Source organism: Sitophilus oryzae, unplaced genomic scaffold (assembly GCF_002938485.1).
Source record: "Sitophilus oryzae breed Bouriz unplaced genomic scaffold, Soryzae_2.0 scaffold_1744_pilon_pilon, whole genome shotgun sequence".
Lineage (NCBI taxonomy): Eukaryota > Metazoa > Arthropoda > Insecta > Coleoptera > Curculionidae > Sitophilus > Sitophilus oryzae.
In genome coordinates, this window is record NW_022146440.1 from 1,992,044 (window position 1) to 2,005,857 (window position 13,814).

The window sequence follows — 13,814 nt, forward strand, 5'->3', positions numbered from 1 at the left end:
AAAGTGATCTTTTTGAATCGTTTGAGAATTTTTCTTTTGCGATTGCTTCCAATTGTCTAAAATCTCTCTCCATCTTCTTTTTAACGGACCATAGAAACCTACATCTAGAGGCTGGGTGAGATGTGTTGCGTTTTTCGGCAAACAAGCAAACGTTATATTGTTCCTCTCAGCTGAACTAAGAACCTCCTGAGTAAAATGACTTGAAAGATTATCTCCCAATAATACTACTCTTCCGTTTATATATTTTTTTACATATGGCACAAAGAGATTTAAAAACCAGTCAGTAAAAATGGTGGCATCGAACCATCCACTTTTACTTCGATTGTAACGAGTGTTCGGCGGCCCTCCTTCCATCCAAGTTAACCATATTTTTTCAGCTTTGTATACAACGTATGGTGGTATTATTTTACCGGCCGCCGATCCACAAAACATGATGGAGACACTAGATTTGGTAGAGTCTCGAATCCTCTCTGGGTACTTAACGCCTTTTTTAAAAATATATTTCTTTGTACCAGGATCGTCAGAGAGGTTCGTTTCATCGTAGTTAAAGATACGATCAGGGCTAATAAAGTCATTATTCTCCGTTAAAGTTATTTGTAAAGCGTCAAAATATGCCTTTATGGTATCTGGTGAAACCTGTGCTTTGGATGTTTTCAGGTTTTGACACATTCTAGATGACAACATATTTTCATGGCGTCTTATGAATTTGGTGCACCATTTTAACGTTGGCAAATTACCCTCTTGGAATTGAGGAACCTTCACACCTTTTCTATTAAGAAACTCGCTGGCTAAATGTTGCAAATCAACTCGGGAAAAAGGATATCCCCATTCACTAACTTTTAAAATGTGTGCTACCATGGCATTTTCTTCTTCCTTTGAAAAAACAAACGGGCGCCCAATTTTACCACAGTGCTGACTTTTTAACCTATTTATTATTGTTCCTTTTGAAATATGAAACTCATTGGCGGCTCTTGTTCTTGAGATTCGTCCTGATTTTATCATGCTCAAAACTTTGTCCAGCAATACTTTATCTTCCCTGTCCTCATAACGCCGATATTTTCTTTTAGGCATGTCTATAAAACCAAAAATAAAACAAAAATCAGAGTGGGAACCAGATTTTCGATTGACGTTATCATAACTTTGACCGTGGAAGTAACTTTGACCGCTGGTCAAAGTTGAGAACAGAAAAAAAAAAGGTTATGTTTAAGAAATAAAAATCACCATTATCATAAACAAAAGAATAACAAAATAAAAAAAGGTGGATTAGACTACTAACATACTAGACTACTTACCGCAAGGAAAGATTTGACTTATGTCTTTTTAGTTTCTCACCCACAATGGAAAGTTTTTGGACTCAAAATTTTCACGTGTTTCTCGTCCAAATATTTAACGGTAACTACTGGTAACTACACGTATAATTTCAAGCCGATTTGTGTTGACGGGGCATAACGACATCTATGGGTCATTAAAATAACTATTTGTATACAGAAATGACCAACATTATAGAAGTATGTGATGCTGTGGTGCATTATACCGGTCAGTGATCTTTTGGTCAATGTTAGGTGTCCGGACAAAATTAGGGGAGTTTACGGTAGACAAAATTTGATAATTCTTTAAGCAATTTGTAACTAAATTATTTGACTTTTTAGGGTCTCTTTCTAAATTAAAAATGAAAATTATTGCCATCTGTCAATTATACGAGGGAAAACAAAATATTGATATTTTGGTGAAAATTTGAAACACCCTGTGGAGTACGTTAACAAAGCAAAGAAATTAAAATTAATTTCAAGCAAAGAAATTAAAATCATCTAGGATTATCTTTTCTCGATAGTTTGTTTTTTGATTCATCTCAATAGCTATACTTTTTATTCGCTTTTGAAGAAGACACTAACATTTTTTCGTATTTTTTACATTAAAACCATGCCCTTTTCTTGGTATATTCTTTGCACGCCCTTGCTTTTGGTCCTATTCGACAAACCTATTACGATTTATGTAATGTCGCTGTCTTTGAAAAATCATTATTATTGTATTTTGGACAGTTGCTCTAGCAGATATGGTTTTAAGTCCAAAAGTTGATTTCTACCATGATCAATCAAAGCAAAAATATACCGCCCATACTTCAATACTTAAAACCAAAGCTTAAAACCCATTTAAAACCCTTAAAACCATGCATCTCTACCAGAGTAAACGTCAATAAAGAATAATAATATGACTTTTCAGTGACAGTGACATAACATTACGGCGTATACATGATTTATAAGTGTTTTCTGTATTAAACTGGTGTTTTTGTATTAAACGATCCCCTTGTACCTCATTGCGACACACTTGGGGAAGAACTGATCTAGAGAACTTAAAATTCCTATGACCTTAGAACTAAAGTACGACAACTATTATTATCGACAACCAAAACCAAGCCAAAACGAATTTTTTCGGTTAACCAGTAGTTAAACGGTTTCCATGGATTTGAGCACATCTGAAACCGAATACTTATTCGAGTAATCGACTCTCATATATCGATTTTACCCCAAAGAGGTTAAACTACAAACTCATTACTCGGATTCGTGCTTTTTGTAGGATTCAAATACATATTCGTTTCCATATTAGTTCCACTTAAGTTTCAGGTAATTTCATAACTTAAGTATATTTGTAATAAACTATTTATACTTTTATAAAATTCTGAAAACAGGGACTTTATATATTTGACCATAATCTATCTTTGGTTTGGACAGAGAGATGTCTTCAATTACTCTTTTAATGAAGTAAAGAAGATAATTTTCTTTCTTGGCAATATTTGATATTCCCCGATCCTCCAGTTGTTCTACTGCCTTAAAATTGTTTCATTTAGGGATAGGTTTTGTGCATACAATCACTCCAATGTTAAGAACAGTGCATTTATTTTCATGCAAGTTCACTCTCTATTATTTGGCTAAGGTTTCGGCCCATATTTTCTTATAATTGTAGAAAGGTAATAATGTATTAAATTAATTGTCGAATTAATTAGACTATTTATTGGACACCTTCACTTAAAAATATATCTATATATTGAAAACATTACATAAATAAACCTTTCCCTGGCGGTAAATTGGTCCATTTACAAAATTCTAGGGTAAGTACATAGACTTTTGTTTTGTGATTTACTTCCCTTCCCAGTTTGCATATTAAAAAATAAATAAATAAATTACACATATTAAAGACTGCAATTCGATAATTAATAAATTGGCGGCTATCACGTAAGCGGATTATCAACCCGTAGCATTTTCAATTTCTGGCGCTTTCAGGCAACATCTTACATCACCAATGTCTCCAGCCTTTCTTGGACAATACGGTGTATAATTGTCATAAACACAATAGGATCCAGTGGCACTAAAACACAAAATAGAATCTTTTTAGAAACTAGAATATTTCTAAAATCTGTTTTTAGGCTTTTAAAAGCCTAATATAAGTTCAATGTTAAACAGTTAAGGTTTGCAGAAAAGAAACCATATCAATGATAAGATAATATAGTCTTCACAACTACAGTACAGTACGTCTATCCGTTCTGTAGCTACGGGGTATCCGTGAGAGGGGAAACGATATTCTCTCCATGTTTTTCGTAAAAAATTAGACGACTCGTCCCATCAATAAAAAATCGACAAATTTGCAAGTAGCCAATAAAATGAGTGGACGGAGCAATTTGCGGTTTGGTTTGGTTGATTTAATTTTTATATTTCAATATGATTCTTTAACTTTTATTCATAATAATATATATTCATAATTTATTCATGGTAGATAAAATAAAATTGAAAAAAAAACGATGTCAGAGATGGTTTCAAAATAAGGATCGCTGTCATTTTGCTTTTATGTAAAATTATATGAAAGATGTCTTCAATCATCATTTCCAAGGCAACTTTTTTGGACGCCGTTTTAGTTATTCTTTATAGCCCCCGTAATATTATTTTGGGGTATGTAGATATAGAAAATGTAAAATTAACTAAGTTTCCTAATAAAATCATTTACAGAAAATACCATACTATCCAAAGGTTGTCATGTATTTTATACAGAGTAAAAATTATTTTAAATGTTGTAGTTTAAGATTGGAAAAAAAATATTTTTTTGGAAATACATTATTTGTGTGTCTGGAAACGTCCTATCCTTTTTAATCTTTCTATAATTAGTGCCAATTTTTAGTGCCAAGTTTTATGTCAATTTTTAATAAATTATGTCTAGAGATTGACCTCGCCAAAATTATCATCGGTCGTCTTTCCAGCCGTCTTTGAGACCGTCTTTTTTGATCATACGGTAGATTAATAGTATATGCATATTTAAATAGTAGAGTATAGTAAATACCTATACAGGGTGTCCCAGAAATAAGTGCAAATATTTTAACTGGTAGTATAGTTCAACCCCAGAAACACACCTATGAGGTTTTTTTCGCGAATAAAAAAAATTTTGAAAATTCGGAATCTTTTGAAAAAAATTTTGGAATTTTTTTTAGTTTTTATTTAAAAAAACTAATTTCTTAGTAAGATGGCAACATAGGTAGTAAATTAAATTTACAAGAAAGAAAATCCAGAAAAGATCCAGTGGTTATCAAAATTTTAGCAAAAAATATTTTTTTTTGGAAATTCTCAAAGTCAAATAATTCCGTTATTTTGGACTTATTTAAAAAACAATAAAGGGAAAATATGTTTCTTTTATCGAGATCTACCACCCCTTAAAATAATTGCATTTATTTCTGGAACACCCTGTATAAATTATATGCTATTTTAATTACTATACTTTTCTCTAGTAAAGGATACCTAAGGAAAAAATATACAGTAAAAATAAATAGCCTAAACAACTCACGTAAGAGGTGTGTCTTGTCCCATTATTATCGGAATACCTATCCTACCAAGTCCAGGACGTGGCCCAGATGGACATCGTCTGGAACACGGTTCTGCCCTTTTTCTCATTTGTGGCACTAAACTCTCAGCCATGTAACACACGGACCAAATATGACTGCATAACTGAGCATCAACTGAAATTAAAAAATAAAACATAAAACATTATTGGTTTAAGTTAGAGAAATAGTCATTTAATTGTAATTAAATTTAAATTATATCTAATTATGAAATATTGAAACTGTTTTTTTTTAAATAATATTGCTTATAATAGTTATGTATTATGACTACATAATGACTACATAATGACATAACATTGTTGTAGTATTGTTGTCCTAATTTTATCCTTTCTCTGTAATTCTATAAACTATTAAATCGAATATAAAGATAAGAAAGAGCGACAGAGCAAGTTTATAATAGACACACGTATTTATCCAATAAAATAGAAGGCTACAAAACATAATATATTTTTTTTGTAAAATGCTACTTGATACGGATTCAACAAAAGCCTGTAGCAATTCTGTAGCTTTTGTTTACTAATTAAATGAATTTGCCAGAATGCGCTAGTGCTATTTATTTGTCTAATTATTTTTTTTCTTTCTATCATTTCATAAGTGTTTTTGTCAAAATCGTTCCTTCCGTCACTGTACACTGCTGTATAGATCTGTAGCTTCGTAGGTATATACAGGGTGTCAAGAAAATAGTGTATCTAACTTTGGTGGATGATTCTACAGATAAAAATAAAACAAAATGTTTCTATGAATATTAAATAAAAATAATATATTTTGTTTGTTTGTTGTTGTAAAATGCGTCATACTATATTATTATACGACGATATTTTTAGCGAACGAGATGTGTTTAAAAAACCGCATCACCCACTGAAGAAAACAGCGAACGGGAGACGTAATCGAGTATTTTTATTTTTAGCGTTTAGCGTACGTATTAGGCGTTATCTATATAATTTAGTTACTTGAATAAATTTACTGACAATTTTAATTTATTTTTTGAAGGGATGCGACGCATCACCCGCATCAATGGAAGTTTCACCGCTTGTTTTGTACCAGCATTGCTCATCGCGGATCGCGGGTAGATTTTACCTCCATGGTATTAGCACCTGCACTGTTGCCAAATAGGAGGTAGGGATTTCCTTTTCATTGCTAATCAGAGATTTTAAACACAGGCAGGCCCCCTTTGAACACAACTGCTACTTCAAATACGTAGATACTTATTATAGATATGACTATGAAGCAGCTACAAGCTTTATTTTTTTCTCCTTTTTTAACGTGTTTATTTTAAATTGAGTTCCTTTTGCTAAAAGTGATATTTTATAAAAATTCCATTTTAAGTTGCTTACTTTCGCCACTTTCGCAATAAGGTTGAATTCTGCCTCCGTTTATACAAAAGTCCACGTGACCTCCTCGTCCACCTTCACCATAATGGCCAGCATTGGTGTGCAGAACATGGACAGCTCCAGCGTCTCCAATATTCAGTTTAACTTGGGGCGTGATCAGGGGTCTAGCTGGATCCAGAGCTATGATCCGATGCATTCGAAACAGAACGTATTTCGATATTAAGCCGCAAACATGGGAACCTGTAAATAACCAGACTAAACTATATGTAGAAAAAAGATTTAGGGTTTCCTAACAGTGAAAGGAAGTTCAATATCGTCGTCGATAACAAATATGGTAAAATATTACAAATGAAGAAGAAAAAAGAAAAGTAATAAAATGTATATATATATATATATATATATATATATATATATATATATATATATATATATATATATATATATATATATATATATATATATATATATATATATATATATATATATATATATATATATATATATATATATATATATATATATATATATATATATATATATATATATATATATATATATATATATATACATTTACTACTTTTCTTTTTCTTCATTTGTAATATTTACCATATTTGTTATCGACGACGATATTGAACTTCCTTTCACTGTTAGGAAACCCTAAATATTTTTTCTATGTGTCTTATATATATATATATATATATATATATATATATATATATATATATATATATATATATATATATATATATATATATATATATATATATATATATATATATATATATATATATATATATATATATATATATATATATATATATATATATATATATATATATATATATATATATATATATATAAATGAAGCATGCAATCTAAAAACTTGACTGGGTTATTGCCATCAACGGTATCAATATATTAAATTTTAATTTGCTAGTGCAAACCGCTTCTGAAAAATTCGATAATAATGTTGTAATGACACATTAAACTATTATTACCCTTGATTATAAACAAGGCTATTACTAATATTGAATTATTATTTTTCCTTGTTAACTGCCCTATCTATATCGATCTATCCTGTCCTCCTTTCTTGAGTTGTAACCATAGTTGTAACTCATCATACAGTCTATATACTATATCTTTCGTCTATAACTCATCATGACTCCTACTCTGAGTGTACCTTATCATACATGAGATTTCCCTGTTAATGGGGGGACAAGGTATTTCTCATCCTCCTCTAACAAGAGATGTTCTTCCTCCGAGGAGTGGACATCTGTCCCCTACAGTATACACCCTTCCACAATTGAGGTTTCCAACCGTGCCCTTCACAGTCGAAGAACTTGTCTGGGCCGGGTAAGGTACCCATCAGGTGGAGGCTCGACGATCTGTCTCCATTTTCTCAGCCTCTTTAACTTGGTAACCTCTCTCCTTAGAGCTGATACCGGATATATCTCTCTTTCTCTATTGCCTCCTTGGATTTGAGGTCAATTCCTATTATGAAGGCCTAGCCATGTCTACCCTCCCTCGAGTTGATGACTCGCCAACTCGGTGTCTTTACATTGGAGTTCTGAGCCTGTATAAAGGCTCATCAGGTAGATGGTGTCTTTCCCTTTGCTCCTGGGCAGAAAGACACCGTGATGGTCGCCTCTTTAGGGATGTTTTCTTGCTTCACTACAACCAGTGTCACTACTACCAATTCTTAAGCTTAGGTGCCGTTTCCACGAACCAATCCGCCGATTCTGGAGATGCATAATCTATGAGGAGCATATTCAGCCGAAAATGTATCCCCGCAATCACAGCTAACCCACATTTTGTAGATCGTTGTGTTGCAATCCGCTCGCTGCTACTTCGCCCAATATCGCCTCTTCTTGACCCGTTGCTGGTTGGTGGTCAGTGCAGCCTCTGGGTAATCCTTTGGCAGCACCGCCATTTTCACTTGTCCAGCAATAACGGCAAAGTTGATGATACGTCCCTACTTGCCTTTCAAAATTAAAAGATAGTCGTCAGTGACATTTTTTATAAATAAACATATTTATTAGATTATGCTGTGTCTAATTAATATAATATTAGATACATTACCTAGTGAATGTCCAACGCATGTTAGCCTGTCAGTGGGCAAACCCGCACTTCTCATGGAAGATATAAATTCGCCTGTACACCGACCTACAGCTCTCATATTATGTACTGCCGCTCTATAACATGGAGTTTCACCCAATGCGCCCCAGTCGACCATCCAAACGTTATACGAACCATTTTGAATATAAGCTTTAAGATAAAAGAAATTGTTAAAAAGTTACTTCAAGCAAATTGCCGATAAAAACAAATAACCATTCCCAGATGCATAGTGAGAACTTATTTTAATTTTGAACTGAAAATTCTCAGATTTTTTTAAAGAAACCGCTAGCTGAAAGAAGTTTATTTCCAAGCGGGCTTTGACATCGACAATTAAAAAGAATAATATAATGAGTGTAACCAGTTACTAGCTACAACTTCTGTATATAAGCCTGTCTTCTATACCAGATGCGTCTCAAAAAACTCACCCCTATAATTTTTTATTTTTTCAGATAAAAAAAATGAGATTTGGTATGTTAGTATATGACATAAATTAGGATTGATTGACGTATTCAATTGTTTTCGGTCACTTCCTGTTTCACCGGAAATTACTTTAACTTCTGATGTTTAAATGGCACCCTTAGTATTTTTTACTTTATTTCGATAGAAAATGACACTCTGAATAGAATGACATATCATATATGTCAACTTTTGACATATTCGCTCAAAAACAAATTGTATTTTAAATTTTAACCTAGAGTGCCATGGCTGTGTTAAAAACACTATTTTTTAAACAAGGAGCCTTCGAAATATAGCCTTGATCGTCTAATGTTTTAGTGTCTTGTCCTGGCCGATTAAATGATGCCTAAATCGTATTTTTAATAATATCTCAACTTTTTCAAATGAAAACAAGTGTGGCTCATCCATATTTGGAAAAAAAAATTAACGAATAATTTGATACCAAACACTTGGTATTTCGACTCAAATTGTCGTTATGAACCGCATGTTACAATTTCAAATAAACCATTTGAGGTAAACCAACCAGAGTGTCATTTTCTATCGAATAAAGTAAAGATACCGAGAGTGCCATTTAAAAACCAAAAGTTGTATTCATTTCCGGTGAAACCGAAACAACTGAATATGTCAGTCAATCCTAATTTATGTCATACTAAACATATCAAAAATAGAAACATATCAAAAACATACCAAATCTCGTTGTTTTATCTGAAAAAATAAAAAAGTTATAGAGGTGAGCCATTTTTAAGACGCACCTGGTATAGACCAGGTTCGAGGCATAGACGATCATTCCATGTGTAAGCACTAGTAAAAAAAACAGATGGTCTTGTCAATTCAGACATACTTAATAAATCACCAAATATATATTATTCTGTTAAAAAATATATATCATGACAGAGACAGTTGTTGTCCGATATTCTGATTATTTTTTTTTTGTTATGAAGATTTACTCTCTCACAGGACAGACTATAGTTTAATTAAGTTAAATAATAAGTATACAAAGCCATGTAAAAATAACGCGTATTTTACTGGTTCACCAGGTAACGTAATTTGAGCATTTCCTAAAAAAGCATTTAATATGGATTACAAAGAAGAAAAAAGAGAATAAGAAATAAAAAGAATAAAAATTATAAAACAAAAATTTTGATCTTTAATTATTAACATCCCTCAATAACATTACCTACATAGTTAATAATACAGTATACAGGGTGTCCCTATATTCCTTGTCCATTGAACTATGTATTTTCTGAATTAAAATAAGTTAATTGGACACAATTTATATCTATACAAAAGTGCTTCGTTTATCCGTTAAAGACCATCAAAGTTTAAAAAAATTAAACACATTTTACATCATGGACACACAGATGATTACTATTATTGTGGCAAAATTTTAATATGATCTAGATTCGATAATATAAAAAAGCCACAAATTAATAAGTTTTCTTTATAGCTAAAAAATAATGATCTTACCATCCCTTAATACATTTATAGGTAATGTATCATCTCCACCAGCATATCCATGAATCAGAAACATATTCTCTTTGAGAGGGTCCCAAATACTTTGCCTTAACCAATCCGATTGGGTCTGGTCCACTACTTCTTTTTTTCCATTGGTATATAAAATATATCTGTAAATAGAATAAATACAATGTGTAAAGATAGAATTTAATTATTAATTTTAGTAACAATTAATAACACTAAACCTTATATCTGGATCAGGACACATATCTTTGGCGTTTGCAGGTCTAAATACACAATCTCTTAAAGTATTATTGCTCTGAACAAATCCATGTAAAAATAACGCGTCTTTTACTGGTTCACCAGGTAATGTAATTTGAGCATATCCTAAAAAAGAATTTAATATGGATTACAACAAAGAAAAAGAAGAGAATAAGAAATAACAGCGGAAAAACATACACAAACAATTATAAACCAACAATCATAAACTAACGAAAAATGAAATTAAGAAATTGTTTATAAAAGTATACATCAGATATAAAATATAAAACTTTAACTCTTATATTTAGCAGTGCAAAAATATGGAAAAAATTACTTACCGCCAATTGTTACATATACAATAATTATCAATTTAATAGATTGTATATACTGCATCTTTTTCAAAAAGTATTGTAACTACAAATCTGTGAATATGTTTAATATATTTCTCCACTAGCTCTTAAAAGAATCCACACAGCGTCTATACAAATGTATGTTTAAAAATGGTGAACAAATGCCTAAACCGTTCATTTAATTCTGCTTTCAGACTACAAATGCGGTGCGATAGTACATTAATAAAACTTGTAGGTAGGTACTCTGTTTTTCCGGATGGAAAAAAGAAAGTTTTGCTGATTTGCAGAATTTACACTTTTTCCTCGAAAAGGAATATTCGAGTTGTAGGTATCACCTAGTTGTTATTTGAAATACAGAATAAAGTACCAAAAACTAATCAAACATCTTCATGAATATCTTAAAAACCTGAAGTTAAACACTACCGCGAAAATAAAGTTAAAAAGAGGCCTTAAGACTCCTAGACTCTAAAGATTTAAATTATTAAGAAAATGGTATAATTATGTCTTTTATTATCAAACAGAATTGGAAAATTGCGATTAGGGTAATTAATAAAAAAAATTAAAATTATTGTATATAATTTAACATCCTCTACAAAATAAAACGGTTTAGAAAAAGAAAATAGAATTCAAGATTATTATTGAAATATTAGACACCTTAATGCAATGGATATCAAAATTCAAATAATGACATGTAACTGTATGTTGAAGAAAGTGCCCAGAATATAAAATTAAAAAGGTAATTTCCATTTATCAGCTTACACGAAATACTGAAAATATCTAAATATTAATGAATAATTTTCTTCTAAACACAATAATAGTAATTATGCATATTATTAGACATTCATACTAAAATACATTATTAATTTATTCCTCAGCTTTAAATTAAGCTTTTCTAAAAAATGAGTAAACTATAGGCAACTTAACATACAAACTCGGATTAGGTCTTTTTTACAGATCCAAGTAGTTTATTTGAATTCAAGGTTACTAACCCAGGAACAGAAACGTCAAAATAATAAGAAATGAGAACAACTACGATTCCAGTAAGAAGCTGGCCGTTTATTTTATTGTTTATCTAATAACTGCTATAATTTAAATTTTTTTGATCGTAGAATAGTGTGATTAATCCAACCACTCAAGCAAACAAGGATTAAACCCGCTATTGAAAATGGTAAGTTTGCTTTTAATCAATGTTTGAATAGAAGCTTAGTGTGCTTTTTTTGAAAGTAAATAACTTCTGTTTTTATTTACAGCTTAACAAACAACTTGTTGCTTTGCCGACATACTTCCGCCTAATAGAGAACATGTAATATTTTAAAGCCATTGCTTGCCATAATTTATAATGTATAAACCTCCTCAAAATAGCAATAGAGTCAAATCAATTAAAAGCAAATTTGAAAATATAAATAACAAAAATGAGCAGTATTCTTGCAAAACTAAACCAGCTAGTAATAACTTAGTCAATTCATCCCTAACTGAAAGCAAAAAACTGAAAGAAATTCCATATACAAATTTACAGAATATAGCTGGATCCAGTCGACCTGTACATCAATCTTTGAGTCGACAATTGTCTGATCCTTCTAAAAGAAATATAAAACGGACGCCTGCTTTTCGAGTGGACAAGAATTTGGAAAATGGATTTACAGTTAAGAAAAATGATTGTACTACAAATAAACTATTTGAAACAAAAATTAAACAATTTAATAGTGCAAAGAGCTCGGAGAAAGCGGATAAAAGCATAGACAAGCATATTAGTATTGAAACTAATGGTAATTTAGATATTTGCAATAACTTAGGACTGTCCAAAAAAGACTTTTTAAATTGTACAAATAGCAGCTTAGATAATAATTTGAATATTACTAAACAAGACTATAAGACTGAAAAATCTAATATAAGAAGTATTACACCAGCTTCTAAAAGACCTTCCTTAATAAAATCTAAAAGTTCCCATGATTTTCACTACATTAGAAGTAAATTTGATAGCAGAGTATCTTCATCAGAAAATTATATTAAAAACTCTGAAGTATTAAAGAAATCTCATATCACTAACACTAAAACAAATGGAAAGGAAAACAGTTATAAAAATATAAATGGCAAAGAAGAAGCTTTATTAAATGATGTTGATTTGTCTCTTTTGTATACAGAGCCTATACCTAAAGCATTACGCCATCAAAATTCAAATATTTCCACATCTGATACCAAATCACATTTACATTCAATTGATAATATTTATTCAAAAAGCACACTGCAATTGACAGACTCTAACAAAAAGGAATTTATTGATTCACTGAAACAAATATTACAAGACTCACATGGTGATTTAACAGATACTTTAAAATTAGCTCTTAGCAAACCACTCCCTGGAGGGCCTGCTCCTAAAAAGCCTCCAAGGATATTTAAACATCCGATTGAAGTTATAACGAATAGCTTACAAAAGAATTCATCATTTTTACATTTAGCTCAAGACACAGATAGAACAAAGGAGGGAAAAAGTGGAAAGAAGGGTGATGCAAAATATATGCTTAATAAGTTGGAAACAGCATTGAAAAATAATAAACTAAGATCAAAAAATCGTCAAAAAATAGATGTTTCAACCACATCTGGGGAAGATAGTGATGATAGCTTATTGTTTCAAAGCAAGTCTAGAGAATTGCCAAAGCTCCCTGGGACTCATCAAATGTCATTAAATTCTAGTGACAATGATACTCAACAGAATTCACTTCTTGGTGAATTTAATTGTTTTAACTCATTTGCATGTGGCAACGGGGCATATGAAAGAGTTAGTCAGCCCAGCTCCTCTTTTTTTGTGGATATGGTAAATGAACCTATATATGCTGAGCCTCTACAATCAAAGATAAATTCAGAGACAAATGGAAACCATCGAAATAGTTTATACTATATGGTAAGAAAATAACAATTTAATAGGAATATATAGAATTTCTTTTTTTCATTATTTTTTTGTTTCTAACA

At 31.1% G+C, this 13,814-nt stretch overlaps 2 protein-coding genes across 2 annotated transcripts in view; one reads left to right on the plus strand and one right to left on the minus strand.

Moving 5' to 3' along the window:
• Nucleotides 1-2,988: 2,988 nt before the first annotated feature.
• Nucleotides 2,989-11,290, minus strand: LOC115881908 (lipase member H-like). The gene is made up of 7 exons (XM_030899631.1): nucleotides 10,836-11,290; nucleotides 10,482-10,623; nucleotides 10,249-10,406; nucleotides 8,290-8,475; nucleotides 6,214-6,450; nucleotides 4,825-4,996; nucleotides 2,989-3,363 (listed from the first exon to the last, which is right to left on the minus strand). Exons 1-7 carry the CDS (start codon nucleotides 10,888-10,890, stop codon nucleotides 3,243-3,245), a joined length of 1,071 nt encoding a protein of 356 aa, XP_030755491.1. The 5' UTR covers nucleotides 10,891-11,290; the 3' UTR covers nucleotides 2,989-3,242.
• Nucleotides 11,291-11,821: 531 nt separating this feature from the next.
• LOC115881873 overlaps nucleotides 11,822-13,814 on the plus strand; it is a 33,768-nt gene continuing 31,775 nt past the window's right edge. The window contains exons 1-3 of the mRNA XM_030899577.1: nucleotides 11,822-11,887; nucleotides 11,957-12,015; nucleotides 12,098-13,746. Of these exons, the coding sequence (XP_030755437.1) occupies nucleotides 12,187-13,746 (1,560 nt within the window). The 5' untranslated portion in view covers nucleotides 11,822-11,887; nucleotides 11,957-12,015; nucleotides 12,098-12,186. The remainder of the gene's footprint in view (nucleotides 11,888-11,956; nucleotides 12,016-12,097; nucleotides 13,747-13,814) is intronic.

Coding starts and splice junctions, on each gene's coding strand:
- LOC115881908 (XM_030899631.1), bottom strand. CDS start 10,890: ATGCAGTATATACAATCTATTAAATTGATAATTATTGTATATGTAACA. Junction 4,997..6,213: donor TTATTGCGAAAGTGGCGAAA/GTAAGCAACTTA, acceptor TTTTAATTTCAG/TTGATGCTCAGTTATGCAGT. Junction 3,364..4,824: donor GGACAAGACACACCTCTTAC/GTGAGTTGTTTA, acceptor TTTGTGTTTTAG/TGCCACTGGATCCTATTGTG.